Raw genomic sequence first — 25,583 nt, 5'->3', positions numbered from 1 at the left:
GTAAGTTGTAAAATATTTTTTATTGTAAAAACAGAGTCAATAGAGGTTGACAACATAAATGTTATCTCAGAACATTTCCCCCTGGTTCCTGAATTTGCTAGGTTCCTATGTATGAGCAAGTCTCCATTAGCACTTCTCAGATTTCACGGTCCTTTTTGGATATGTTTATTGATTATATGTAAATATTGCTTAGAAACAAAAGTCCACATGATATTAAAACAAAACAAAAAAAAAACCTGTTGTGCCTTTCTTTCACATTTCCTACAGGGAGATCTATATATCTCAGGTGCTTTCACAACTTAAAAGTAAAGTTAGTGCCTTAACCAAACCAAAGAATCCTCCATCACAAGTTATTAAATCAAACCTCTCACGACATTTGAAATATATCCAGATTTAAAGATTTTAAAACAAAAGAATTTAGAATTTAAAACAAACTTCAGACTGATTTCTCATATTTGAAAGACTACAGTTATTTGCAGCATACAAATGGAGAGAGTAGTGCAAAATGCATCAAGTTTTATATGATAAATATACTTTCAACCTAATGGCTGCCTCAAAAGCAAAGAGTGAAAAATTACCTCTTCTTAAAAGCAATCTAGACTGACTCAATAAAGTTCACAATTTAGAAAGATCAATTGCTACTCTATTTCCATAGATTGCAAAATGATTTCAGAAACAGATTAAACATACAACTGTTTTACAAAAATAGAAATATTGTTTGGGACTTTACAAAACTTTATAAAATATAACACTATATTTGTAAATTCAAGATAGTTTCACACTGAAAGAGAAAATACTTCCACAGATATGAAGTCTAGTCAAACTTAACTGGTCTCTCTTGACCATTCTCATACATTATTTCTTCCAAATCTTCAACCTAAGGATATCTGTGCTCTAGCATGAGGTTTTTTTTAAGAGATTGTTTCATTTCAAGAAGTTGTATAAGATGTTTCATTCTAGAAACAATGTTAAAGCAGATGAATTTATACCTAAAAATATGTCTTACTAAAAGTAGCAATAATGCAATGACAATTTGTATTTGATAAATTTCAAACCAAATTCCCCAGAATGACAATTATAATTTGATACCTACAAAAAGTAAAAATATAGAATAATCACAACTATTTTATGGAAAAATATTCATATAGAATAAAGAACCTCTAAATTTAGTTATTTGTAGCTGTCAAATGAGAAGTATTTTCTAATTACACCCATTTATAACATTCATTTTACACCTCAAAGAGCACCAGTGTATTTTTAAAACAAACTAAAAAGTGAGAAGGTAGGGGCTTATTACATGCAACAGTGCTATTATGATAAGGCACCACCTGGTATATGAAAAAGCCAAACAAAGTATTTCCAAAGCATGTATTTCTGTTACTGGTGTCTTAACCTTTAGATAGGATGGTTAGAAAAAAGCTAATAACATTATTAACTGACCACATCACACTCCTTTTTCCATCATTCTTTGCTTTTAGTTTTTCCATATAACAGAACATATAATAAACAACAGTGTAGTACATGTTAAATAAACATCTTTTCCCAACCATTCAAGAAAATAGTCTAGAATTAAAACAAGAATAAGAAACCAAAACTTTATCTGATATATTCGCAACAGTCTATCCCTGTAGAAGAATAGGGAGCTGGGGGAGGTGAGGAGAGAGTGGCAGCAGCAGTTGGGGCTGGGGGATGGTAACAGGACCTATTTTCTATAGAATATATTGAGGCACATAGGTTATAAGTTTCTCAGGCAAATTCATGGCTAGAGCAAAACTGACAGAAAGCTCAGGATTTTACATTCCCCCCAGAGCTGATTTCTCAGATAGTCACATCTGATTAAATATTTCAAAATACGCCTTTAGTCACTGCTATCATCATCGTCATCATCGTCAGATACATCATTTAAAGTACACTTCAATGACTGACTATAAGAGTCCGATCTAGTAGGCTGGCACGTGGCCATGTCCCCAGTAGAAAGCAAGTCATAGCAGAAGTCACAAATCCTCACAGGCTTAGAGGACTGGCTGGGAAGAAGAAATCTCTTTTCAGAGCAGGGCCCACAGACAACAAAACCACATTTGCGGCAGTGGTGACGACGATTAACAGGTGTGAATTTTGCTTTCTGACAACGCATACATACAGTTGCCTCAGAGTCAGGAACCCAGACAGCAGCATGTTCATTACTGGGTGTCTTCCCACTTTTGGAGAGTAAATCAGTAACACATTTATTTATGTGATTCATCCATTCTGATTTCTCAGTGGCAGTGGCAGCATAAACTGCAAACGATTTAGTTGGTGTCTTGATCAGCCATCCATTCCTCAAGTCTCCCTCATCTTTGATAGAATCAATTGTGACATTTTCCAGGGGAATAATATGTTGTTTGTTATATTTTTTCTTCTGGATGACAATATTGCCATATACAAGAATATCATTAAATAAGAAAAACTGCCTTGCTTTAGGCTTTTTTCTGCACAACTTAGTCAATACTCCTTCTCCAATAAGAACCCGTCCAGGTATAGTTAAGGGTTGACCAGCTGCTCCAAAACAGTTTTCTACTATATTTATACGTCTAGTATTTGCTTCACTGTTTGCCAAGCGATCCACCATCTTTTGCTAATAGCCTTAAAAAAGAGAGAGAGAGAAATCAGCACACAGAAATTATAAATTCATATAAGTTAAAAAAATTATACAATCTAAATTTAATCTAACGAATCATTACTTCTACCCAAAGGCAAAATTCCCCAATTGTTTCCCTCTAAGATAATCACTAAGTATACCAAAAGAGCTAACATCTTCCAATTTTTATAATCATCAAAAACATTTATTAACCATCTCCATATAGTATCATTAGCAGGTATTTATAAAAGTATAAACTTCTTACAGACATAAAACAACAAATAATTAGAAAATGAATATAAGCCATCAGCTACATGAAATTTAATCTCAGAGGGATTCTGAACAAGAAGGCCAAATATTATATAAGAGAAACAACTATGATTTTTCCAGTAGGCTCTATTACCATTGAGCTAAAGCCTCAATCCTCTCACCTGGATTACCAGAATCGTTTCCCAACACACCTTACTGCCTTAGCTCTTGCCCCTTAAATCAATCTTCAGGCAGTGATCTCTCAAATGCAAATCTGACCACACCATTACTCAAGATTATTCCCCTTAACCTAAAAAATGCAGAATCTTTAACATGGCATTTAAGGCCCTTCATTATCTGGTTCTTGCTTATCTTCCCAGACTCATCATAAGTCACTCTTTACCTCCAATGTTATGTTCTAAGAAAACCCTACCACTTGTAGTCCATTTCAATCATACATATCTTCTCTCATACTCTTGTATCCTTTACTATTTACTACCCTCAGCTAACTCTTATCATCCTTCAAGACTCAGTTTATCACACCTACTCCAAGAAGTCTTCCTTAAACTCTGTTAGACTAAACACCTTCCTCTGTGCTCTTCATATTCCCTGTACCTTCTGGACTCACTCTCACCGAAGGATTGAAATCTGTCTTCTCCATAGGCTGCAATGGAACCTAAAAGGCAGAGACCATCTGATATCTATCTTTGAAACACACATTGTCTGGCATAGTAAAAGTGCTCAAAAAGGTTGACAAGAACATCTTGGCAATGTGCAAAAAACCCACATTAATCTAGTCTTAAATGATCAAAGATTTAATCTCTAGATCCAATATTGACTTCACTCAAGTCCCAGAGTTGTGCCTATTTCAGACCACTAACCCAACAATACCATACTATAACCAAATCATATCAGAAAGGAGAGGAGCATTTAAAGAGTAAGAGCATAGTTTAAGTTCCAGTATTCAGCTCACAAACTGATGAGACTGTAACCCTTCTTGGCCTCCATTATAAAGGATACAACAATTCTGATTATTCCTGAATTCTGTCTCTCTCCTAATCCTGGGTCCTTATAAAGCCCTCTTGCCTTCCACAAGGGTGGACTCTGCCCTGAAAGTTGTTCCCAAAAATTAATATGACAACACATGGCTCCGAAGTGTGATGGCCTCTCTTTCTAATTAGGGCAAATCTGCCAGCCAATTAAAAGTCTACTGCCCTATGCACAAGTGCATCACAGAAGAGAAAATTTAAAAAGTAAACATGAAAAGAGGCTCAACCTCATTCATAAATAAATGAGTAAGACATTAGGATATGTTTTCATTCATCAGATTAACAAAAATTTTAATAATTTCTTAAGATGCAGTAATACTGAGGATATAGGGAAACAGGTACCCTCATACACTACAGAAAATATGTGTAGCCACTGATCCAGGCACTCAAAAGATATGTACAAGTATATTCAACACAACACTGTCTGTAACAGAAAAAAACACTGGAAAAGCTCCAACTGTTCATCAAGAGGAACTGGTTGAACAATTTATGATACACCCTTAACAATATGCTAGATATCTGTTAAGAATGTGACAGATCTAAATACAGTGATATAGGAAAATGCTCAAAATATTGATATCTAGGTGGGGGAGTTGAACCTAATGATCTCATTTTTGTTTCAAATACATACCAAATTTCATCAAATCTAAGATGCTATTAAGACACAGCCTCATTTTATGTGCTATTGAGAAAGAAAAATGCTGCCAATTAAATCATGGCAAACTCTTGATTATACGACATCCCAATTTTAGAGACATAAAATACAGTAAAACATGTTCATCTTTAGACTCAACGAAATATGGTATAAGAGCATAATATTAGACACTAGTAAGTATGTAAAATTAGAAAACTATATACCATAATATCAAGAATGGTTATTTATCTCTGGGAAGTACAATTATGGATAACTTTTCATACTTTACATGATAGTCAAACATTCAACAAGTGTTTGTTAGGCACTGATCTGGGTACAGGACAAAATAATAAACAACACAGGCAAGGTCCCTGCTCTTCAAGGCTTACATCCTAGTTGGGGAGGAGGCAAACAGAAAACAATCGAGACCCAAGTAATAATTAACATTGTTAAGTTTTTAAAGTGATTTTTAAAAAAATCCACTGGGACTACTCAGTCTACTCAGACTGGATGGTCAGGGTATCTAAAGTGGTATCTTTTCAGCTGATAGGGCAGAACTAGATATGCATACATGAGGGACGAGGATGAGGGAGAATATTCCAGACAAAAGGAAAAACTACAAAGGTCCTAAGGCAAGAAATACGTTGGCACCTGTAGAAAACTGAAAGTATCTATTTATTCCCACCTGAATCAACTACTGATTCTACTCATTATACAGTTATTAATCAGCTCATTTGCAATGCAAACAGGTTTCCTATTATTGCTACTACTGGAATTAATACCACCACAAATTTGTGCAGTGCTTTTCACATTTATTATCTTCTGATTTTAACTGTCTCAAACTGCTGTGAAGTTTTTATCTCCCAAAGAATCATCTAGTAATATTAGCTGAAATGCGAGCTGAAGGAGAAACTAAGGCACAAATAGAGATTCAGGCAGAACAGTCTGGAATTTACTCACTGGGAGCCCAAGCAAGAGCTGAGCACTTCACATGTATTACTGTATTTCCTACCCAGGGCAACCTTATGATAGATATGCACTATTAGCTCCAGTTTATAGATGAGCAAACTGACATAAAGGAGTTAAGTACCATGCCCAAGGCTGTCACAGAACTGAGGCTCAAAGCTGATTCCTCCGTGCTGTTACCAGTGTATTATGGCACACTGATTATTCCTTAAGGCTCCACTGGCTCTATATATAAGAACTAAGAAAGCTATTGCTAACCTCTGGACCTTCACCGCAAACCTTAAAAATACTGAAGATAAAAGAATACTAATTTGAGCAAATAACCTGAAAGGGTAAGTCATCATGATTTATTTAGCCAGTCTTCTGATAATGTTTCACTGTTCAAATTCTGCAATACATTAAGCCTGAATCCCTGTTCATAAATCTTTCCCCCTGTTTAAATATGATGCAACAAAAGTGAAGTTTGGGGCATTTTTTGTGTGTGCGTGTGCAGTATGCGGGCCTCTCACTGTTGTGGCCTCTCCCGTTGCGGAGCACAGGCTCCGGATGCGCAGGCTCAGTGACCATGGCTCATGGGCCCAGCCCGCACCGGGGCACGAACCCGTGTCCCCTGCATCGGCAGGCGGACTCTCAACCACTGCGCCACCAGGGAAGCCCAAGTTTGGGGCATTAACTGGTATTTGGCTGGAGCAAATAGCTTTCAAAGTTTGACAGTGACGCTGATAAGAAATATATTTCATACTGCAATGTTACAAACAATATACAATTCTATGAATGATGTATTCTAGCATCTTCATTTACTTTAATGATAGTTGCAGCCCACTTGACTTCAGCAATGGATTGTGACCTGTATTTGAACATCAGTGAGCACAAAGAACTTAAGGCCTTTGGCCTTAAGCAATCCTTTCCATTATCCCTGCTGGTCCTAAAATGTTTTCAGTATGTGTCTGACAAGAAAAAGAAAGGAAGCACTGATTTTGAAACCCCAGGAATACACAAATGCCCCCCCCCCACACACACACACGAGAAAGAGGTGGTGGGGGCACAAAAGGGAGGGGCTGAGAGAAGGGAGATAAATCAAAAATGAAATCAAAGTACCACCATTAGCTGGATTACTTCCAGACACCCCAAAGCAAGGCTCTTAATAAACTGGATTTAAGGCATTACCCTTTAGCCCAGGGCCTAAACAGGACCCTTTACTTTCCTCCAAAGTCCAAATCCAAATCTACTACCTGTACAGTGAGGTGCCCCAAGCAGTAAGAACTCTCAAAAGACTTCTGTGAGAGTATTAGAATACAAGAATACTGGGGCTAGCCAAGGAGTGAGTCCCTGGCATATCTGCATGAAAAGAAACAGAAGACAACTATAAAATGTGGCCCAATTGGACTTCTGTCTACTTTTCTTAGGAAGGAATATCAGTGAATACAGTAAGAGCTAGGAAGAATGCTTCCCCATCTTCTGGCAGAGATGACTTCTTTAGGATAGATTCCAAGAAGCAAAATTACTGGGTCAAAAGGCACTAATGTTTAAAGCTCTTGCTATCTTTTACAAAATTTCCATTCTGAAAGGTAACACCAATTTACCAAGTAGCACAATGACTATATCCATCCCACCTTGTTTCACACAGAGTATTTTCCTTTAAAAATTTCAGCAAATAGAGTAGATTTTTTTAAATGGTATCTCATTTTTATTCATTTTTTACTTCTCTTTTATTCATTATGTTTATTTATTCAATAACTTTATTGAACACTTTCTAAACGCCAGACATTATCCTTTTCCTCTCAGAGCTCAGAGTATAGTGGAGGAGAAAGACAGTAAGTAAGTAAACCAACAGGTGATTCCAAAAGGTGAAGTGCAATGAAGGAAATCAGCAGTGTGCCAAGATATAGGGAAAAACTCATTTACTGAGTAGTTCAAAAAGACTTCACTGAGGTGGTGCTACACACTGGGTCTTAAAGGATGAGGAGTCAGCCTTGCAAAGGAACTAATACTATGGACAAAGGTCCTAAAACAGGAAAGAACAGTACTTTCAATTTGACTGAATATTTTATTTCATAGTTACCTCGTGAGACCAGCTACTTTCTAATGTGTTTAGTAACTTGTATTTCTACACTCATATATTTAGGTTATTAATCTATATGAGTATATTACACATAAAGTCTATTAACCCAGTTATTTCATTGCTTTTCCTAGTATATTAAGCTGTAATTTTGTTTATGGTGTTTGACACAAAAGGAGTTTTACTTCTTAAGTAGTTACACTTACAGATACTTTCCTTTGTAATTTTTTTCCCAATGACTGACTCCTAAGTTTCCCTTATCCAGATATCGGATGCACCTATTCATTATTCTCTATGGTTTAGGTTTTACATTTAATTCCTTTATCCACCTGAAATTTATTCTGTCATAGGTAAAAACCCTTTTTCCTATTCAAATATTTGCATTCTAAAGGAGCTAACTGCTCCAGAATCACCAAATACTGTGTGACCTCAGATCTCCTCACTTATAAATGGAAATAATAATAGCAGCTATATCGGGGGAGGATTAAATGAGATAATGCATACAAAATGTTCAGCAAGTAGTCAACATGTGGTAGCTATTATTTACTGGTATTAATAATCTAATCTACTGCTTTATGACACTCAATTATATTAAATTTTTATATAGTATTATAACACTGCTTCTGGGCTGTCTGGTCTAATCCATTAACCTGTTTTATAATTCTTTTGTCAGTACTATGCACCTGGTAAAACTAGACTATTTCCCATTACTTAACCTTTTAAATGTTTTACCTAATCTCTTCTGCTTATTTGTCCAGATGACATCTACTTAGAACAGTGTTTCCCAACCTTAGTTGCCTGGAACCACAGGGAAACTCTTAACCTTTAGTATACCATAAAAAAATAGCCATCCCAATTTACTCTCTGAGTCCAAAATACCCTTTTTATTTACTTTTAATATTTTAAGCCATTTTATAACTAATTTACAGAAACAAGAATAAACGAATAGTAAAAAACAATAACTTTAAGAACAATCTTTATAAAAACTGAAACACAGCAAATTTCTTATTCTACATTCCTGTTACTGAAGGTATGTAGATACAAAAGTATAGTATCCTTTAAATGCAACTAACTGCTCATAAGTTGTCATGCATGAATCTATAATATTTCCATTTCTGTTTTTAGGAATATTGTTTACTAATTAATTCTGAGTTTGAGAAAACTCATCTAGAAAATCATCAACTGAAGGCTCATTGTCTGAGATTTCACTTATAATGTTTCACCATCATTATTAGTTTAAGTGTTGCTGTTTCTTTGCACTCACCCTGTGACTTGTCTAATAGTTCTGAAATGTCTAGCTTTGCTCATTTTTTTTTGTCATTAGATGAAAAATGAAAAAAATCTAAATTCTCAAATATGCTAAATGAAAGCTTAAAATAAAAAGATTAAGGAGATCTCCAAACTGCTTTCGTATCTTTTTGAAAGATGATGCAATACTTTGGTTAATGTAATAATAAAACTGAAAAATGGTGCAATAGTGGTGATTTATTTTATCACTGCATCATCCTTCCAGGCAATTACATCACTTCTATTTTCTTCTTTTTGGTTAAATAATTCCTAAGAAAATAAAATAGTAAAATGCTTCAAGATATAGGAAAAACAAGATCACTCACTAAAATCCTATAATATATCTTAGATTTACACATGTCCAATGAACCCATATGGTAATAACAAGCTATGTTTTTTAATACATAAATTTCCTTTTTGTTTTGAAAATCTCTAAGAAATAATAAAATAACAAAATATCAATCACTACAAATAATTAGAACTGCTTAAAATATCAATAGAAACTCAAAATACAAAACTGAGACCAACAGGTTGTGATGACAGATATTAAAGGTTAAGAAATACTGATATCTAGATCCCTCCCTCTAGGATGTTCTGATTTTACTGGTCTGGCCTGGGTACTGGGACACTTTAAAGTTCCTCAGGTAATTCCACTGTGCAGCTAAGGTTTAGAACCATTTCCAATTACAATAAATAAGTGAAAAAAATAGAGACCAAATCCACTGAAATTTTGGTGAATTCATATTACACTTGTAGTGTTCCTAGCAGGTTGATACTATCTCTTCCCAAGGTTTCAAATCTTGTTTAATGGCCCAGTAATTTTGTACATTTCTTCTCACAAGATTGTTACATTACTTAAATTCAAGTATCTCCTATCTTTTGTTGATATTTGAATCTAGTCTCTTTTCCACATTATATTTTCTAATTCATTACTACTACTGATAAGAAAACTACTACTATATCTGTTAGTTTCATCCCACATCCAGCCACTTCAGAGAACTCTACACATGCAACAGTTTTCCAACTGATTTCCTTCAGAGAACTCTACACATGCAACAGTTTTCCAACTGATTTCCTGTCTTCTTTTCCAACAAATGGTGTCTGGCAGCCTTAATTCATAGTTGAAAATGTAAGAACCACAGGAAAAGCATACCAAAAACAAAACAAAGAAACACTCTTAACTTTTATAAAGACAGCTTTATATACCAATTTTTAAAAATTAAACCATCCAAGTTTCAAGTTATCTCCTTCACAACTGTAGACAAGAACTACATTTGCATCGTCCAAGTTCCACACTAGTCTTTTGGTAACATCTTGTTTCTAAAGTTAATATGTTCTTCAATGGAGTGTCTACCACCTGTTAAAAATGTAATACTAGAAGAGGCAAAAACTCTTTTTTAAAAAGAGTCAGAATGCTATTTACAATTGAGAAGAGAGCCCAACTGTCACAGAATACTATGGCCCAGTTCTTCTTACTGAAAACCAATACTTCTATCTCATCCCTGCAGGTGAGTTTAAAACAAAAAAATCACCTAATTAATTTCTTACACGTACCCAAGACATCTGATATCAGTGAGCTTCAGTATTCAACTCTGCATTATAATGGAAAAAAGAATAAACTATGAACCAAAAGACCTGGATTCTAATCTCAGCTCTGGCACTAAATAAGAGATTTCATACAAGCTACCTAACTGCTCTACACACACACACACACACACACGCGCGCACACACACACCACACACACCACACACACACACACACACACACACACACACCAGCTACCACCTTGAATAAAATAATCTGCAAAGCCCTTTCTTGTCTTTAAAATAATGAACTCTGATAGTAGATGGGCCATAGTTCTGGTTTACTAAGACTAAAAATTAATTTTTAACCAAACTTTTGACTATGTCTTAATATCAATTGATTTTTTAAAATCTGTGTTACTGCTGAATTAAGACTAGAAACTGTAAAAGGAAAAGGAGAGACAAACAGGAAAGTGGGGAAAGAAGAGATTTTTTTTTTTAAAGCAGCAAGAAACTATCAGAGGTACATCCTCCCTGGGCAAATGTGTAGGTATTAGAACAAACTACTCCTCTCTCCTAATGCACCTAAGTCAAATGAACAATTATTCTAAGCACCTACCATATGCAAAGGACAGAGCAGTTTTTACTTTCAAAAGTTCTATAATTTAGTAAGCATAATAATAATCAGGAAATTCTAGGAAATTCTAAAGACTCTCAATAAAATACTAGAAGAATAACACAAAGAAGAAATACTTGAACATTTAGCAAATTAAATTTGGAATTTTAGAAAATTTAAATATTCTATCAATAAGAATAGACAGTTTTTCCCTCCCCTTTCCACTAGCATTTCTGCCACTGTGGCAAACCAATTATACAATATGTACTGCAGAAATCAGTAGTGATCAAGGAAACATTCATTTCTTAGATAAGAAAAAAGAAAGGAACAATCTTTTATATTAATTTTAAACTCATAAAGGTGGATTGATAAGAACTGAAACTTCTAAACTTTGAATCACATTTACAGAGAGCCATAGTAATTTGTTTTATATCTCTTGTAGGCACTAAATTTGCCTATTACTGAAAAGTAGACCCAAATGCACTATACTACAGGCTTAACCAAGAAAGGAAAAAGAAAAAGCATTTACTCAACACCTACATGTGCTAGGCACATCCACATTTTTCTATTTCATTTAATAATCTCAATTTTGTTAAAATGGATAATCATATCCATTTTACAAAAGAGTAAATTGAGTCATGGACTAGTTAAGGAATTTTCCCAGTCGCACAGCCAGTTTTGTAAAAAAATGCATGTTCTTTCCATTATACTTTGCTACCTTCAGAAATAAATATTCCAGAAATATTTCACTCATGTGCACCTTATTAGGTATTTGGAGAAAGCCACTGATGACACAAAAATCTTAAAACACATGGTAATAAGTAGAACGTATGCTGAAAATAATTCTTCAAACACTAAAAGGAAGTGAAAAGTAAAGTAATGACTAATTTTAGGGTGTTAATAAACGCAGTTTCACATAGGTTAGGCTTGATAGAGAAACTCACCATGGTATACAAAGAATGACTAAGCCACAGTTGAAGTTTTTTTTTTTTCCCTATACGCGGGCCTTTCACTGTTGTGGCCTCTCCCGTTGCCGAGCACAGGCTCCGGACGCGCAGGCTCAGCGGCCATGGCTCACGGGCCCAGCCGCTCCGCGGCATGTGGGATCTTCCCAGACCGGGGCACGAATCCGTGTCCCCTGCATCGGCACGCGGACTCTCAACCACTGAGCCACCGGGGAAGCCCAAGATTTTAAAAAATTAATTTAGAAAACCAGAACAGTCACATTGGGAGTTTAAAAAAAAGGTCTTTACAAAGAGAAGGACTACGAACCTCAAGCTTGAAACAAGTCCTCTAGTCTTCAGCATTTAAACCATGCCACACAAGGCAAGATTAATATTCTTTAACTACAGCTATGCTCAGGGAACTCTCTATTAACAACCAAAGGTTCCCTGGCCAACAGAATTAATTCCAAAATCCTTGACCTGGTATTCAAAGCCCTTCAGTCAAGCCCCAGCCTGCCCAGTCTATCTTTTCAGTTTTACCTTTCTGTATGTTCTCTTTGTTATAGTCAAACCAGACTACTAGCTATTCCCAGGTTATGCTCTGAGCTTCCTCTCCTCTACCTGAGCTCAGTATGTCCTTCCCCACTTGCTGTTCTGAAATCTTACCAGTCAGTTCAGTAACCTCATAGGCACATATTGTTTACCTTTAAATTATCATACCATTTTACCTGTACCATTTATGGCACTTATATTCTATTACGTTGTTTTTTGTTTGGTTTTGGGTTTTTTTGGCTGCGTTGGGTCTTCGTTGCTGCACATGGGCTTTTTCTAGTTGGAGGCTACCCTTCGTTGTGGTGCACAGCCTTCTCATTGTGGTGGCTTCTCCTGCTGTGGAGCACAGGCTCTAGGCACGTGGGCTTCAGTAGTTGTGGCACGCAGGCTTCAGTAGTTGTGGCTCGTGGGCTCTAGAGTGCAGGCTCAGTAGCTGTGGCACACGGGCTTAGTTGCTCTGCGGCATGTGGGATTTTCCCGGACCACGGCTCGAACCTGTGTCCCCTGCATTGGCAGGCGGATTCTTAGCCACTGTGCCACCAGGGAAGCCCTCTATTATGTTCTATAAAAACTTGTATACCTGCTTATTCCCAACAGATTTGGAGGTTCCTGAAAAAAAGAAGATCATTTCCTACAACTTCGTATTCTCAACAGCACCTACAAAATTGCTTGCATATACATGCCATCACTGTGCACTGAGCAGTTAAAAGCAGCAGCAGCTTCTTGACCTTGAGCTTTATGAAAATCAAAAACTTCATTTTTGACATCCATAGTACTAATTTTCACACAAAACAGGAACCACACCCTTCACTAGGCCCACAGATTTTAAATTTACAAGGCAAATGTTCTCGTCTATTTAACTATAGTATCTAACTGTGAATTCTAAGTATTGAGCATAGCAGATCCTGTTTTTAAAATCTCAATCTCAAGATAATATATAAAAATGATTTCTTCTCTTACTGAAAAGCACAGCTGTTTAGTTAGCAAATAAAAAATGATGGTGTATGCGTATTTTCAACATCAACAATATTCAGATAAAAAACTTCATCATTTCAAAAAGTATTTGTACAGGGGCAGCTGTACAATGCTGACAGCTGTTAAATCATTGTATAATATTTGACAAATAAAGCTGGTACCCATCACATCCCTAACAAATTTTCTTTAGTATTTTTCAAAGCAGTTACAATCTACTCACTATGTTCAAGACTTTATGCTTTGTGTTAAAGGGAAAACAAAAATGAACCAGACACTGGGAATTAAGACATGTTCCCACAAGGTTTTAATAAAAAGCACAATGAAATAAATACTATAATAACGTTAAAGCGGTAAGGAAGAACGCAGCAGCTGAACACTTGAAACAGGTTCTGAAAAATACACTGAAAACAGGTTGTGAACTTCAAGAGGCAAAAACATGATACGTAAAGGCATAAAGCTCTGCAAGTAAAAATGTGTTTTTAAAAAGTTACACGTACAGCTGCAGAAGAGGCTGGAGAAGAGATATTTAGTAGAAAACCGGGAGAAAAAAATAAGACAAGAGATCTTCTTGGTTCCTGAGAGCTCTTTTTGAAGCTCTGGGAAGGAGTGGCCTGATTTGATCTGGATTCTTCTAAGATAACTGTGGAAACAGTGAAAGATTTCAGGAGGGAGAGACTGAAAGGACCCAGCTGAAAAATTATTGCAAAAGTAAAAGGGAAAGTTGATGAGAGTCTGAAGTTTGCAACAGGAAAAGAAAGAATCAGTAATGTTCAGGATTGCCATAACTAAACTAGATGTGGAAGAGTGAAATTGAAATTAAATCCCTGGGTTTTTAGTCTAAGCAATATGGAAGCTAGTAAAATCAATAATTTTCAATGAATTTCACGTAGCAAACATTTACTGATTACTTACTCCGTACAAAGATAGAAGTACTCAAAACTAACAATCTTTGTGAAGGAGGACAGACATATACCCAAGTTTATATACACAAGTATATATAATTCATGTATTATACATTAGGGTGTGTTTCTACAGGAAAGAGGATAATGGAAGTAACTGATAAGGAAGGAAACACCAAACAAAACAAGAAAGTGTTTGGTACTCATATAGCATGCTATGAACTGAGGAATATGATTACCTCAATCTGTGCACTCAAAATCTAAAGGAGCAAAGGAGAAACAAACCAAAAACATAAAATGTTTTTTAACTAAAAAAAAAATAAAAAGAGTGATGAAACCTTAGACCAAAGAGTGTAGTTGGGAGGTTAATTTTGACCAGGGGGAATATTTAGGAACAACTCTTAAATGTCTAGAAATTCAAGCTGGGCCTTAGAGCAAAAGTAGTAGGTCAAACTATTTAGGGGAGAGGGAGAGAGATAGGAGATGATGGTGTACAAATAGAATATATTCCCCAGAGAGGAAATAATTGAGTCCAGGCTGAAGGAGGTAGGATGTGGAGAATGTATAGTGGTAAACTAGAAACCTGGCAAGATAGGGAAGAGCCAAAATGCAGAGGAAAGTAAGCATCACACTCAACAGTTTAGACTTCACTGTAGAGGCAATGGGAAGACCAAGGAAAATAGGAAAATATTAATAAGTCCACAGAAGCAGAACACAGGATGAACTGGAGAGACTACCAAAGAAGCAAAACTGGAGGCAAAAAAAGCAGGAGCATATTACAGTAGTCTCTAAGTGAGAGGTAACAAAAGCCTAAGCCACAAATTTGACAGCAGAAATAAAAAGGGGAAGATGGAAGTAAGAGAGATTACTGAGGTAAGGCAGAAAGGATTGAGGAACCAACTGAATGGGTTTGAAAGTGAGTATAAGACGACTTCAAAGGTTTAAGCATAATCCATTGGGTAGATCAGATGCTAGTTTTGTTTCAGGAGGGGAAGAAATCAGTCTGGGGCATACTTATCTTGAAGTGCCTTCAAGGTATACACAAGACAAACATCTGTCAGACAAACAGAAACCCCAAGATGAGCAGGGAGCTCCAGGACAGAAAGAGATTTCAGAGTTATCTGTGAAGAGATGATCATTGATGCTGTGGAAGAGAGGAGAGGGCAGAAGACTAAACTTTGGGGAATGCCTAGTTTAGAAAGCAGGAGGAGAGAAAAGGGGAGACAAGAAAGCATAAAGCACCTTTTCAACATGCTTTCACATGTCTCCCAAGTCTCAGAGACTAAATGACCTCATTGTGCCAAAAGGTCACAATAAGCAGTGAAACGTGGGGAAAAAAAATCAAGGACTGAAGGTAATGTACAGAAATATTGTACAGGTAATATTTACCTGTACAGGTAATGTACAGGTAATATTTCAGAAAGCACTGCCCTTTGACCCTGGAATTTTTAATCACAGAAATTTATCCTGAGAAACAAACTCTTGGGGTTGCGGGGAAGGTAGGCTGTACTGTAGTTTTCCCTCTGGCATCAAGTCTAATAGTGACAGACAGAACTTAAATTTCTAGCTCTAGAGAGAAATGGCTAAATATAACATTAAAAAAAGCCAAATACCATAAAAGAAAACATTTTACCACGTAAAAATTTTAAACTTCAACACTAAGAGGAAAAAAGCCTTAAAGTTAAAGAAAAAGTTGCACAATATGACAAAGGGTCAACATTTTTAATATATAAAGGGCTCCTGTAAATCAATGAGATAAAAGGAAAATATCCCAAAAGAAAAATGGGTAAGATACAAATGGCAATTTCCAAAGGAACAAATGAAAATGACCAGTAAATGGAAAAATGTTGGCTCTCAGTGCTAATCAAAGAAATAAAATTTAAATGATGTATTATTCACCTAAGATGTGGAAAAAATAAGCACTCATATTCTTGAAAGTATACACTGGAATAACCTTTCTAAATGCCATTTTTGGCAATATAATCACTTTAAAAAGTTTACACAACAATTCTACTTCCAAGAATATATGCAACAAATAATTAGACCAGTGTACAAAGTTGTTCACATGAAGACGTTCACTGTAGCTTTGTCTATAATGTTGAAAAGTCAGAATCAATCTAAATGTTCAACAACAGGACATTAGTGAAACAAATTAGGGCATATCCATATAATGGATTTTTAGATAGCTTTTTGGAGAACAGATTAATATTTAATGTGGAAAACTGTTAAATATGGCAATTTATTAAATAAAAGCTTTTAAACAGCACATGCAATATAAAAAAAATTTTTTTAAAGTCTGGAAAGACACCCACCAAAAATTTAGTACTGGTTATCTCTAAGTACTAGGGTGAAATATTTTGATATTGCCTAATTATTTTATATTGAACACATATTCTCTCATAGACAAAGAAAAAAGTTTTTAAATTAACAAAATGCAAAGAATGTTGAGAAAAATATAATAAACACAAGTTACAGGTATAATTAATAAAAATATAACCAAAGAATACAAAAATCTTTTTTATTTTTTTCCCCAACCACTGTTTAAATGAAACAAGTATAAAGAATTAAGGATAGTTCCGCTTATGGAAATGGAAAGGAGAAAGGGATTTAAAAAGTTGATGGAAAAAAGAAAACAGAAAATTCACATCATAAAATCCATAGAAGGAAGCAAGGTCATCTGTTAAGAGTCAAGCATTTCAAGATTGGGGTTAGCAACCTAAGAGTGAAAAGGCAACAGAGAAAACGAGTCAACTTTGGGATAAGAAAGGATTAGAAAGGAACTAGTACACAGGCAGCTAGAAAACAAATATTTAACAGTCACCATAGATGTGACTTTTTTCAGGAGTGCTACGCAGGGACAAAAGTAGAAAAAGTAAAAGGTGATATTTACAAGTTGAGAACTGACCAGTTATATACAGCAAAGGTCGAGGAGAGGAGGCCTATGTGGTACTAGTGGGTTCACAGTATATGAACTACAGAGTTCAGGACTGGAAAAAAACGAGAAAACTAACAGCATAGGAGGGACTGCAGGTGACGATGAGAACAAAAAGCTGGTTCATAGTTATGATGGAAAACAGGCCCTTGAATCACCTCTGGTCACAGATTAAGACCTGAGGTCTAAATGATGATATGGTTAAATAACACAGGCATCCATGTAGGTTGTTAATGCAGAGTGGAGACAGTTGCCACCGGGCTTAGTGAACTGTAGTTCCAAATGTGGCCTTTCTGTTCTGAAATGAAGGTAACTGTTATTTTAACTTCTGTGCACGTCACTTTCCTCTAATGCAAATTAATTCTTTCTAACCTGACGGGGAATTTGGCTGGCACTTAACCTCTCTCTGCACTTTATTCAACAACAAAATGAAGAGAATAAGGAGATGGGAGGTTGAATTAATGGTTCTCAACCCTGACTGCACATTAAAACAAGCAAACAAAAAACTGGCAAAGCTACCTATGCTTTGACTCCAAACGCAGTAACTGTGATTGATTTGCTCAAGGGTGGGGTGCAGAAGCTCCTCAAGGAATTCTAATGTGCACCAAAGTTGAGAACTGAAGTATGTATTTCTAAAGGTTGCTTCCCTTTTAAAATTCTGTAATTAACTGCCACTCTGCTCATTTGCTAATTAACTTACTGAATATCCTGCACCACGCACTTCCACAAACATCGTAGTAAATCTTCACAACACTGTTAGGCAAATGCTTCTGTGTCCATTTCACAAGTGAGTCCAGTGAAGCTTAAAGAAGTGAAGTGACTTGTTCAAGAGTCACAAGCTAGAATGGAGCAGACCTAGAATTCAGGTTTGGTTTGCTTTGGTTCCAATCCACCCAACATACAACTTGCTTTCTCTAGCACTCACAGCAACTACTTGAATGCCTTCTATATTCTCTCCCAGGACCTCCCAAACTGAGCACACAGTTTGTGGTTTATAGAATTGGAGAGAAAGTTATGGGGGCAGGGAATTAACCCCAAATTCTACAGTAATTTCATTACAGAACGCCACCTAGTTTAAGTTTTGCAACTTAAAACAGCACTGTGAGAGTATATCTACAAAGACTATTTTATTAAGCCAGCATACACCTTGCTATTAAGCATGCAGCTGGTGGTACAAAGCTGGTTCTCAAAGATAAACTTATCAATAGAAAAGCAATTGTTGTATGTTTTCCAATAAGCAAGGCATTCTAAAACAAAATTCTAAGACAATTCTAGCAAAACAATAATTGGTAGAGAAATGAGAGTTGCTCTATCAAAGAGCTTAAATGTATAAATATGACCTTCAAAATTTTCAGGCATTACCTCTACTTCCATTCAGTGCAAATACTAAATACAGTTGCACTTTAAAAGTACGATTATTATCCTTTTGTTGACCCACAGCTGCTGCTTTTTTGTTGATTATACTTCAGTCCATTATCTACTTGGAAATTTCATAACATTCAAGTTCTGTATCCCCAGTCCAAAATTAATTGAGTTACCAAGGTAAATCCCCCCCTCCCAAAAACAATTACAGAAGATTTAACTACTTATGCCCATGGAAAGTACAATTTAACAAGAAATTCATGAAGTTTATTTACAAGAAACATAAGTGTATTCATCCATTCAAACCCTTCCTGAACATCTGCTATATTCTTGGGACGCTGGGGATGAAGAGGCAAGTTAGACCTCATGTAATGCCTGCTGTCAAGGAGGTGCCATGACAGATAAATGTTATATTTACTGAGATGCAATAGGATAGATAAGTGAATTATTCTCGGGGAGAAAGGGGGGGTGGGATAAGGAGAACAGGGCAAAAAAGCGTCAAAGAGTATATGCTCAAGTGAGTATTTTTAAGAGGAAAAATTTCCTTGTAAATTAGGAAATTTCCTAGGAAATACTCTAGGAAATATATATGCTGAGGAACTAAATTAAAATCAGAAAGAGCAGCTAAGACAGAGGAACCAAGGTGGACACAGACTGCACCACAGGAATGAGTTATGTACCCTGCAAAGTTATGCTATTAAAAAAAATGAGAAGGCTTCAGTCATAAGACCTCAGTTAAATACCAGCTTGGCTGCTAGATTTGTGAAGTTAGTTAAATCACCTCAGTCTCGGTAACTCTTACATCCAGAAAAATAAATATGTATAATGGCAATTACCTGACAATGAAGCAAAACAAAAAGAAAACCCTAAGAAAATTAGCAATCAAATCTGAGAAGCTATATTTTTACCTACAGTTCAAGAAGAGAAATTCTCCAAGACATGTTGAAGGGTTTATCTTATTTGTGGTTAAGAGTGCTTTCAGTACAATTAACAGAATTTGGAAACTCAGATGCCTTTATTAAAACTAGTAATTTACATTCATTTACTAGGGTGATTCAAGCTGAATCTTTTTTGATGCCTTCCTTGGTCAGTACACCAGGTTTTATTTTTTGAGGCGATTACATGTGCTTTCCAAATAAGTAACTTAATACCATTCACCTCCAACGCTGTGAGGACCCGAAACGATTTAAAATAGAAGCCTTCGTTAATACTGAATTAACCTCAGGACCCCATGAGCTACCAGAGTACAGAAAAATGTAAATGCTCGAAACAAGGTAGGCATGCACCTTTAAGGAACTAAAGTGAAGGAAAAAACTTCGCAATGTCAAGATCACTTCACCTTATTCCTAAGTGAACAACACATGCCTTTAAGTCTCTCAGTGAACGTTCGTGTCTGTCTTTACTGAATTTTTTTCAGTAACGTACTAAAACACAACAAAGAAGGTATTTATCAGCTTACACACTTTGTGAGTCTATGAATTACACAGAAGGGCTTGGTTATCTGTAACCTTAATACCACCCATTATTCCCACCGCACACTCACAAGTTACTGCTACTGTACTAAGAGCGCGCAGGGGTATTCAAGACACATGAACAGCAAGCTCTCGGCCTTCAATAAAAATTTTAAAGGAAAACTAAATTCGTCAAAAGACCATACGACTTTAAAAGACTCCAAATAAGTAAGGCGTTAGAGCCAGCGCTTCTATCAGAGCAAATTCTGCGGTGCCATTTTTTGCCCGAAATCACATAAAAATGTTGTTCAAGTTACAACATCCCTGATGCCCAGACCCTGCAAACTTTTTGGATAGAAAGATGTTGGCACCCTAAGACGCCGGTGGCCACGACTGGACACCAGTCCTCACGCCTCACTTCTCGCCCGACCTCGGGGCCCCCTTCGCGCGTCTGTCCGGCCCCCTCCCCGCGGCCCCGTGGACTGGACGAGCACCGGCGCGGCCCTGCGGGCTGCCCTCAAGCCCGGCGGGCGGGCGCGGCTCCCCCAGCGCGAGGGGAGCGGCCCGGGAGCGCCCCGTTTCTCACAGACCCCAACATGGCGTCGGTCGCCGCCGCCCGAGACGACGACACCTCCCCGCGCCGCCGACGGCCCGGGGACCGCGGTGGGAAGCGCCCAGAAAGTTTCGCTTCTCCTCTCCCGGCCCCCCAGGAGCCGCCGGACAACCAACCCCGGCTTCACCTACCCGGCCGGGCGCAGAAAGCGGCTGCAGAGAAGGTCCGACTCCTCCTCGTCCCGGGCGCCGGGCGCAGACTCTGCTCGCTCCCCCGCCCGAGCCTCCCAGGGTGTGCAGCCAGCGGCCCCGCGCAGCCGGCGCAATCCGGACTCAGGTGACCCTCCGCCCCTCCAGACGAAACCCACAACGGCCGCCGGAGCTGGCCTCTCCCCTGCGCGCGCACGGGCGCGCCGCCACCCACACGCCAGGCGCGAGCGCGCGCACGAGCACACCCACACCGCTCGCTCTCCGCCCTTTCTTGCCTGTTCCCTCGCCCCGCCCGGGCGGCCCCGCGCGACGTGCTCGAGGGGGCGGGGCCACCGCGGAGGCCACACCCACCTGGGCAGCCGGGGCGTGGGGTTGGTTCCTCGGCGCCGAGTGGGGTAGGGGGTCCTGGAGCTGATTGAGTGCACGTGGGACGTCTTACCTGGGTTGCCTCGCGCGGGCAATCCCTTAGAAAGGATTGTTCATCTCACCAAGAAGGTCTTAGCGAAGCTGGAAGAATGGAAGGAAAGCTGGGCCCCCTCTCCCCCCACCACCGAACGGGCCTCCGCGGGGAATTCAAGAACTTCCCGCAGCCGGGAAATAAAAGCTTTGGATTTAAAGCGTCGGGGCAGACATTTGTTTGCTACACCCACTTAGCACAGCGTTCCTTCCCCGTCACATCTTCCACTTGCTTTCCCTAAAACCCCTACCACTTGAAACAGGGAGCTGCGGCTGCAACACATACCCCACGTACTCTGCACAGCCTTTTAAGTGATGCCTTTATTCCCGGACCTAGAACCCCGGTCTTTCCAAAACTTCTCTGACGCCGCAAGCCTCATCTACCTACTTCACACACCTGGAAACAGTAATGATAGTATATAAGGTTAAACCTGCCCTTCTTCATTTATACCACAGCTAAGCGCGCTGGTGGGTACGTGGAGAGATATTAAAGATGCCTAAAGTAGACAAGGAATGGTGGGGGGAGGGGACAGCATATTCACTTCAAGCAAAAAGTGTATAGGTGGAAATTAGATTTGGGTAAATTTTCTTTCCTATTGATCTATTATTTCAAGATTTTGAAATAATACCTTTTTTTTTTTTTTTTTTTTACCTTTGATTGTTCCTGAATTAGAGCCGCCAGCACCCACCTACGGAACATAAGCAGGTCTTGGTTCCAACCAACCTTCTTTTGGTCTGGGATTCTACCCCCACCAGGTCTGCAGCCTCCCATCTTCCCCTGGTCAATATCTCAGAAACAAACAAATGTTTTTTAAAAATTAGTAACTAGAACAAAACTGGCAAGGATGATTTTTTTTAAATAGGAAAACAAAATCACCGTCACAGAAATCTTTACATGTGTTAGCTATAGTTGTCTCTGTAGACAAATACAAACGTCCCCAGGACTCTCATCTCAATCGTCTCCCAACTTCATTTAGCCTCATCCACCTCTCCGTACAGAACAGCAACTGTCAGTGGAAGAAAGGATGGACTTGATCATCTCCAAAATCCCTTTAAAGTGTGAGATTAGGAATTGCTATGCCTGACTGGTTGTCAAAGGTCTAGTCTGGAGCAATAGTCACCAAACATTTTTCATCACCCACCTATCAGTAAAAATGTTTGGCCTCTCCCACCTCCCAGTATACGTATTTAGCTTATCCTAAAAGGCATGGACTTAGAAGCCAAAATGACTACTCAAATTTTTGCTTTGCTGCCAGCTACCTGTGCCCTTGGCCACATCCAAATTTTGCCTTAGTTTCATTTGTAAAATGAGGATAATTAAAGTATCTACCCCACAGTGTCATTATGAAGATTAAATGAGTTAATATTTGTAAAGCATAGTGCCTGGTAGATGGTAAGGGCTATATACGTGTTAAATAAATACATATATAATTAATTATGTATAAAATAATATATGTAACATATGCGTGTATATATGTATATACACACATGTCTATTATAATGTTGATGTAAAACAAATAGATTGCCAGTTATTTCTCCAGTAAAAATAATTGCAGTTCAGGGTATGCTACCATGGCAAGGCACCTGCAAGTCTCCGCCCCCACACACCCCCCCAGTAAGGAGAGAACTCTTTTAATGAGGGGAAAAGGAACTTCGGAGGGCTAGAGTAAACAAAGAGTCCATTGGAGGAATTGAGAGTTCCAAGTACAGGGGCTTTTCATTGGTAGAGTTGTGACAACCTCTCATTGGCTGAGCTCTTGCCAGGCAAGAAGAGGAAATCTTTCTTCCTTTTGGTCTCTGCTACTGTCATAGGGCTTAAGAGCTCCCTCTTCTGGTCTCCTGACTCTATATTAATTGAGGTTTCTGTTTATTAATTTTTATGATATGCCTAATATGTTAGGTACATTAAAAACATATTCACAAAATATCAGAAATAATGATTTAAAACATACATGTGTATGTGTGTGTCTGTATGTTTTCTTTCTGTACTCTGCATATTCTGTACCCTCCTTGGTCTGTGTGCACCCCAACTTAGAGCCTATTGGCAAACACAGTATTGACGAATACAGTAGCCATTAGCCACATGTAGTTACATAAATTAAAATTTTAGTTCCTCAGTCATACCAACCACATTTCAAGTTCTTAAAGGTCACATGACTAATGAACAGTTCAGATATAAAATATTTCCATCACTGCAGAAAGTTCTACTGCGTAACACTGACAAAGCTGAAAAAAACAAGGGACTCAGGCAGTAGGATCAACTCCTGACTCAAACCTGTAACTGTGGTACCATGTTCAAATCAAGTGATAAGATCTCTCTCTGAGCCTCACCTCTCTACAAAGTGAAAATAAAAATAGGAACTACCTCATGGATTGCTGAAGAGGAAATGAGATAAGGTGTGTAAAGTCTTTGGCAGACTGCCTAAAACATAGAGGAACTTGAAAATGTTAGTAAAATTTGAGTTTAACCCAATTCTATCCATATAAGCCTGAAAGGCAAAGATCTTGTTATTGTCCTTGACTCTAGTGAGTAAGTTTTTCAAGGATATGTATTTTGGAAAAGACAAGAGTTTGGTTAACTTTTAGTTGAAAACAGAGCATTCAGAGAAAGATGGCAAATACCTGGATTTCAGTTACTGCTTGATTTCTTTGTCCTCCTCACCCACAACCCACGGACAGACCCTGGTCTTCTCCCAGTCGCGCCCATCAGCGAAATGGCCCTGCCATCCACAAACCCGATGAGTCATCACTACCTCATCCTCTTTCCCATCTTCTTTACCCAATCCCTTTGCCTCCAAAATATTGTAGGATCTACCTCCAGAACACTTCATCTGATCTCTTCACTTCTTGTGTCCGCTCCACACAGGGGCAATAAAGGCTTGTGTCACTCCCCACTGAGGCTGCCATATACAGTGGTACAGGTTGTAGTAGAACAACCTTATGGAAGAGTGCCTCTCACAGTGAAGCATTGTAAACTTTACATTTATCACAGATATACTTTGGCAGGTGTCAATGAAGTGCCTTGTTGTAATAAAAGTATTTTACAACAATTTTCCAACAAGATGGAAATGCCTTGAGGAGTGGATTTGCCCAAAGGTGCCATATGGGGTAGTAACATTTCTACTTCACTTAGAACAAAATGGCAGCTCATCACCAGGTGCTTTAAGGCCTAGCAGAACCCAGCTTCTGTCATCCTCTCCACCTTAAGATGACGCCACACTCCACCAAATTCCAGTGATGTTCACCTGTCATTTTGAAAATATATCATGTTCTTTTCCACTGTTGGAGGCCCACTGCCCAGGCTACTTGTCTATCTAGACAGCCCCAAGCCCAGCCCGCCCTGCCCTTCGCATAGCTGTGGCTCCTCGATATCTGTCAGGCCTCTGTGCCCTGAGAGAGTGCCCGTTATTCTCCGTCACAGCCCTGTGTGTTTCCCTCTCGGGACTCAGAGGTCTGTCTGGACACTGTAAACTCCATGAAGGCAGGGAGCTCATTGTCTTGTTCTCCTTTCTATCCCCAGATCCTAACAGGACAGGAGGTTGTCCCAGCTTGTCAGTGGTCAGTCAGCTCAGCATTATTGCCACCCCTTTCTACATTCGCCTCTGCAGGTGGGGAGGAAGCCTAGAACTCTATTTTCCAGAGGGCTTTTCCCTGAATGGTCCCAGGTTAAATTCTGCCAATGGAAACACATATGTGAGATCTGAAAGGCAGAAAAGGAGAAATCATTTCTCTCCAGTATACCTTCAGGCAGCTCAGATGACAGGGAGCTGTTTTCCTAGACTTCTGAGAAAATATCAGACAAATCTGAAAAAAATGACATTCTATTTTTAAAAGGGCGTGGGGGGGGGCTGAATTCTGAAAAAGGGCAGTGGAAACGTTCCAGATTAAAAGAGGCAAACGAGACATAACAACTAAATGCAATACAGCCCGCCCTCTAGATCCGCAGATGCAGAATCTGAGGATAGAGGGGGTCTGACAGTACTATGCCATTTTATACAAGGGACTTGAGCACCTGCGGATTTTGGTATCCGTGGGCAGAAAGGTGGGGGAGGAGGACGTGGGGGAAGGAGGGCTTTCTGAAACCAATCCCCCCTGCGGATACGGAGGGATGACTGTAACTGACCCTATACTGGGTCCTGTACTAAAAGGGGAAAGTGCTACAAAGGATATTACTGGGTCAATTGACAGAGTTGGAATGTGAACAGAAAATTAGATGAAAGTGTTGTATCAAAGTTAAATTTATTGTTCT

The 25,583-nt window shown here is 38.4% G+C and overlaps 1 protein-coding gene across 1 annotated transcript; it reads right to left on the bottom strand.

The window, feature by feature from the left end:
* Positions 1–21,128, bottom strand: PLEKHF2 (pleckstrin homology and FYVE domain containing 2). The gene is made up of 2 exons (XM_030862928.2): positions 20,861–21,128; positions 1–2,622 (listed from the first exon to the last, which is right to left on the bottom strand). The coding sequence occupies exon 2, from the start codon at positions 2,606–2,608 to the stop codon at positions 1,859–1,861; it is 750 nt and encodes a 249-aa protein (XP_030718788.2). The 5' UTR covers positions 2,609–2,622; positions 20,861–21,128; the 3' UTR covers positions 1–1,858.
* Between the last annotated feature and the right edge of the window lie 4,455 nt (positions 21,129–25,583).

This window comes from Globicephala melas, chromosome 17, assembly GCF_963455315.2.
Source record: "Globicephala melas chromosome 17, mGloMel1.2, whole genome shotgun sequence".
In the NCBI taxonomy this organism is placed as follows: Eukaryota; Metazoa; Chordata; class Mammalia; order Artiodactyla; family Delphinidae; genus Globicephala; species Globicephala melas.
This window is presented reverse-complemented; position numbering and strand designations above follow the sequence as displayed.

Bases quoted from the DNA above. Each gene is read 5' to 3' on its own strand.
- PLEKHF2 (XM_030862928.2), bottom strand. From the start codon at position 2,608: ATGGTGGATCGCTTGGCAAACAGTGAAGCAAATACTAGACGTATAAAT.